Source organism: Elephantulus edwardii, unplaced genomic scaffold, assembly GCF_000299155.1.
Source record: "Elephantulus edwardii isolate Elephantulus edwardi_28Jun2011 unplaced genomic scaffold, EleEdw1.0 scaffold00232, whole genome shotgun sequence".
Classification (NCBI taxonomy): domain Eukaryota; kingdom Metazoa; phylum Chordata; class Mammalia; order Macroscelidea; family Macroscelididae; genus Elephantulus; species Elephantulus edwardii.
Window position 1 is genome coordinate 2,686,838 of NW_006399982.1, and position 5,510 is coordinate 2,692,347.

The following is a 5,510-nucleotide window of genomic DNA, read 5'->3' on the forward strand; positions in this document are numbered from 1 at the left end:
TCTCAATCTCTTCACCATCCATCCTGATGCAACATTATTACATTTGGAAAATCTGCTTCAGAGACCTCTGTAAAGTGTTAAACATGTCATTCTGAAGACCAAGGTAAACCAGACCCAAGCAAAGGGTTTTTTCCTCCTTGCCTCATATGCAGGAGAAAGCTGCAAATGAACAAAGAAGATTAAATAATTGATGTGTCTTGAATTACTGTGTTGATAAAAAACTATTGAATGGACTGCCTGGAGCCCTGGTGGTGTGGCGGTTTTAAGAATTTACTGGTTAAAACCAAAAGGCTGGTGGCTGCCAGCCACTGTGCAGTAGAAAGGTAAGGCAGTGTGTTTTACAGTCTTAGAAATCCTATGGCAAGTTCTCCGTCCTACAAAGAAGTGGAAAGTGACTCCATGGCAGTAGGTTTGGTTTCAGCCAAAACGAATAAATCCGTCTTGGAAGAAATCAAGTCTGAATGCTCCTAGGAAATAGGCATGGGGAAACCGTCTCACTTACTCTGGACATACTATCAGGAGGGATCAGTGTCTGCAGAACATCGTGCTTGATTAAGTACAGGGTCAGAGAAAAGGAGGAAGGCAAGATGGATTGACACAGTGAATGCAACAATGAGTTCAATGATGCCAAAATTGTGAGGTTGGAGCTGGCCCGTTTAGCAGTTTCATGATGCTGCACACAGGGTCGCTAAATGTCTGAGCCAGTTTCACCGAAACGAATAATGACACATATCTACTCTTGTTTCTTGCTTCCATCTTCCTTTTCCCCGTTTCCGCCCTCCTCTCAATTCTTGCCATAGGAGCAAGACAAATCTTTTCGGATAAATCACAGCATATAATAGTAAGAAGGAAGAAGGCGATACGAACTAAATAGAAGTTGAAGATTAGTTGAAGCTGCTTCGGGTGAAGGGAGGCAAACTATGTGCAAAGTAATGCAGTGAATCTCCAACAATAATTACGCAAGTCATCACAGTCACAAATCACCGTGAAGTCACTCTGGCAACCTGAAACCGCTCGCCGCCCTCAGCCTGGAACTCGGCGCATCTGTGTGAGGTCACGCACGCACCGCCCAGTCGGCTCGCGCTCCGCGCCCGGTCGGGAACAGGCTCTGGGCGCCGGAAGTCCGGGACACGTGACCGGTGACAATGCTTGCTGGGCTGCAGGGCTTCCTTTAGGTGCTGCGGCACGGGATGGCGGAGGCTCCTCCGGTTTCAGGTACTCTCGGGCCCGGGCGGGACCAGGCCCCTCTCGGGGAGTGGAAATCAGGGCCGTGACGTAGTCCAAGGGCTCCGGCCTTTAGTGTCACTGGAGGGGCTTGTGCTAAGGTTGGATATAGTGGCTCGGAAGGACCAAGATAGGCTCGTCTGGCGTCCCAGGACCCCGACCAGCAGTGTTTGGGTTGCGATCCTGTCTTGGAGTCTGATCCTCCACCGGTGCTCAGTTTGGCCTTCCTGGGGCACTGGCCGAAGTGGCCGCCGACCGATTGGCGTGGGCCTGGTGACCGCCCTCCCTGGGTGGCGGACTCTAAACCCATAACTGGTGTGCACTCCGTGCTCAAGGTGTATTCTTGCCTTTCGGGTTTAGTTACACGGGCGCTACCTGAACATTCTTGATTTCCAATCGCAGTCTGCCACGAACTAGCTGTGAGACTGCGACTCACTTTCTTCATCTGCCAGTTGGGAGTATATTTAAAGTCTTCCCGCCCGCTGCTGCCCCTTTCCTAAATTGCCTGTTCACGTCCTCTCCCCGAGTTCCCTCCGTGTGTAAAAATACCTTCATTTGGTTGCTAATCTGACGTCTATTTCCATTTTCTTCGGGCTGTATTTTAGAACCGATTTTGCCAAACTTTTTGGACAACATTTTACATAGGAACCCTAGCACATTCATAAATTTAAAAGTGAACCACAACTTTCAGGAAGCAATAGTTTCCCCTAATATCATTTTTCTCCCTATTTAAAAAATAATGCTTGTCATAGCCACTGAATTGCTTTCAGGATCAGTGCTTTCTAAAAAAATCAAAGAGTTACAGCTTGCAACAGTATTCGAAACGGTTATGAGTTTGAGTCCGAATTCTGCTGTATCAGCTTTTGGATCTCAAAGACTACACAGATATTTGTGTACTGAAAAACAGAAGAAATGGATTTTTTTTTTTAACTGTGAGTCTCATTTAAAGTTGAAAAACTCTCCCTTAGCATTCTGCCTGTGTGAGACTTCAGAACAAACCTTGGATAGAGTGAGAGGTTACTCTGTGGTTTATGATCTCTATAGAAAATTCATTACTCTACTCCAGTTCTTATGTAGGGAGTTCTGATGACTTTGTAGTTAGGAAATCCACTGCCAGTGTGGTTCGAATCCGCCTGCTGCAGTACGGGAGAATGATGGGCAGTCTCCTGTGCTACTTACTGCCTCTGAAAACCCACTGGAGGGTCCGCTATGATTTGGGTCCAACTTGACAGTATACAACAACAGTTCTTATGTAGGTATTACATCATCTTGGTGGTAGGAACCTTTTTAGGCTAATTTTTTGTCATTCTTCCCACCCATTTCTTTTTAAACAGGACCAATACGTTTTCCCATCCTCAGGCTTGCATGTGCCCAGGTTATACTTTCCAGTGCTGATGCAGAATTGAATAGGGACTGTCTGTGAGTCATAGTGTTGTGTCCAAAGTTACTATCTCCACCCCTGATACATGTGCCAAGACAAAGTTCCATAGTCCAAGGATCTCCCTATCCCCTTTTATTTGCTTTGTTTTGCTTTTTGCCTTAGTTCTGATTTCATTGTTACTTAATTTAACATTGTATCTAGCCTACATCCCCATTCTTATTCAAGTTGTCATGATTTTGCAAACCCCTGCCCTGGAATGAATTGTCCAGCCCAGGAGATACCGTTCCGCCATGGGCAGGATTTTCCACTGCCAGCGTATATTTCTCTTTAATGAGTTTTATCCACTTGGTAGATATCTGCTGCCTTAGGGTACTACCTCCTTATAGTTGGTGATGATATGGCACACTTACTGTAACTTCTAGCTACTTAAAATAATAAAAGAAGAAAATGTCTCAGATCTTTGCCATGGTCAAGTTTCCTTATTCATGTGCCCCTTTTCCTCTTCCTTAAGTCTTTTGAGGGTTTATCTGAAGGTTTTGTCTATTGGCTATGCCCTTGTTGCTATGTGCCAGTACATAGCTGACGTTCTAGAGAGTTTTCAGAGGATGTAAATCACTCAGGAGATTGCCCATCTTTCTCCCATGGAACAGCTGGTGAATTTGAACAACATGCCTTTGGGTTGGCAACACAACTCCTTATAACTAGGCCACCAGACACTTAAGTGTGTTGTTGTTGTTGTTGTTGTTGTTGTTGTTGTTGTTAGATGCGGTCAGGTTAACTACGACCCATAGTAACCCTATAAACAACAGATTAGAAGCCTGGCCTATTGTCTGTCATCCTCATCATCTCTGACATACATAAGCCCATTCCTCGTCGAGGATCTTCCTCTTTCCCTTACCCTCCCTAGTGGAGCATATATGAATAGCTGCTGCCTTATCTGGGATTCTGACCTGACTACTTTATGTGCCCTAACTCCTCTCTCTAACCTGAAACCTCTTCCCACTCTTTTTGAGGCTCCTCGACACAACCTTACTATTTCTTCCTCACTTTAAGCCTGGCTTCTTCAAGCTGGAGACAATGGCATAATACTCACTTAGTTTTCTTCCCATATCACTTTTACATTCTCTCATATTTCTGGAACACTTGTTCACTTCTTAAATGTATGTTTCTATGGTTGTCATGCCCAACCTCTCCTTATCACTGTTGTAATATAAGGGCCTGGTCTCTAGGCTGCACAGAAGGAATTCAGACTCTGCCTTGGGATACTTCTGTTAACCTGGGCAGGTAACTTACTCACTCACTCACTCACTCACTCAGTCTCTCTGACTCACTCCTTGCTGTTTGACTTGGAACTGACTCATCACTGACCTTTCATCGGGTTTTTAGATGCTGTAAATCATACAGGAGGTGATTCTTTCTCACACAGAGTAGCTAGTTGGATTTGAACTCTCTGTCTTTGGGTTGCCAGTACAACTGCTTGCACAGTAGATCACCAGAGCTTCCTATTTAATCTCTTAGTTCCTCCACTTTCTCTTCAGGAATGAGAAAATTAAATGAGCCAATAAATGCAAAGTGCTTAGAAGCATGCCTGGCACACAATCAGTAAATACTTATTTGGCCTTGAAATCCTCAGGGCTCTGTGCCATACCCACCTGTGCTATAATCTTTGTTTTTCAGATGGCCTTTGGTCCAAACAGCAATAATAAAACACCGTTTTCATCTCTTTATATATGTTACTAACTTGCTTCTATACTTTATTGCAGCTCTTTGTTGTAGGGGATTGTAACTGTCTCTATTCATATATAAGAAAACTGGGATAAAATAACGTGCATGAAGTTATAATAGCTGATTCAAACCAAGAACAAAACCTGCTGCCTTTGAGTCAGCTCCAGTTCGTTAGTGACCCTCTGTTGAACGTCTGAATCCACCAGTGGCTCATTAGGAGAAAGGTGGGCAGTCTCCTCCTGTTCAGATTTGCAGCCTTGGAAACCCAGTAGAGGATCACTGTGAGTCAGAATCAACTCGATGGCAGCAAGCCAGTGAATAAGTGAGCGAATTACGTCATAGATGAGGAAACCAAGGCTAAAAGCCGTAAGTGATGTCCCTAAGTTCTTACCATTAGTTGGAGGACAGATATTATTGATTTTATTTTTGCTTGCTTACTTGCTTTTTCTCTTTTAAATTATAGGTTATGTGAAAGTTTACAATGCAAATTGGCTTTCCATTCAACTATTCATACACATTTTGTTTTATGACATCAATTATAATACCTACAATGTAATTTCACTCTTGCCATTTCCTGCTATCCTTTATTGCCTTCTAAGATCGCTCCCTGGGCATACACTGTCTTTTTGATCGTAAGTGGTTGATTATCTTAGAAGGTGAGTGCTTCTCTAGTGTTACTTTTTTTTACCATATCAGCCTGGCTGGCTGGCTGACAGTAAAGCCACAGGGGACAGTTTTGTTTCATGTTTGAAAAATAACCAGGGGTTCCCCCAGTCTCTGCTGGACCGATAAGACTGGCCATTACGATGTTTGAGTTTTGTTCTACAATTCTTTCCACTCTGTCTGGGATCTTCTACTATGACTCCTTTTAAGATGGCTGGGCACCATCTCATTCTTGTCTTGAGGGTCCTGGAGATTGAGGTTCATGAGACCCATTCATCCTTTGGGCAAATTGTTTGAGTCCTTCTTTGCTTTGCTTCCATCTTCTTTGTCCTGGACAGGGAGGGACCAACAGCTGCATCGTAGATGGCTGCTTACAAGTTGTTTTGGTTTGTTTTGTTTTTTAATTGTGTGGGTTTTTGTTGTTGTTTTTATTAAATTGTATTAGTTTTAATGAACATTTACAGAGATTTGGGGTTTTCATTCATTCATTGTTGCACTGTTTTCTCCACCCTCCTCC

At 43.7% G+C, this 5,510-nt stretch overlaps 1 protein-coding gene across 2 annotated transcripts in view; it reads left to right on the top strand.

The window, feature by feature from the left end:
- The first annotated feature begins 1,190 nt into the window (after positions 1–1,190).
- NFX1 (nuclear transcription factor, X-box binding 1) overlaps positions 1,191–5,510 on the top strand; it is a 55,447-nt gene continuing 51,127 nt past the window's right edge. For both annotated transcript variants that reach the window (XM_006898501.1, XM_006898500.1), the window contains exon 1: positions 1,191–1,215. In XM_006898501.1, coding sequence (XP_006898563.1) covers positions 1,191–1,215 — 25 coding nt within the window. The remainder of the gene's footprint in view (positions 1,216–5,510) is intronic.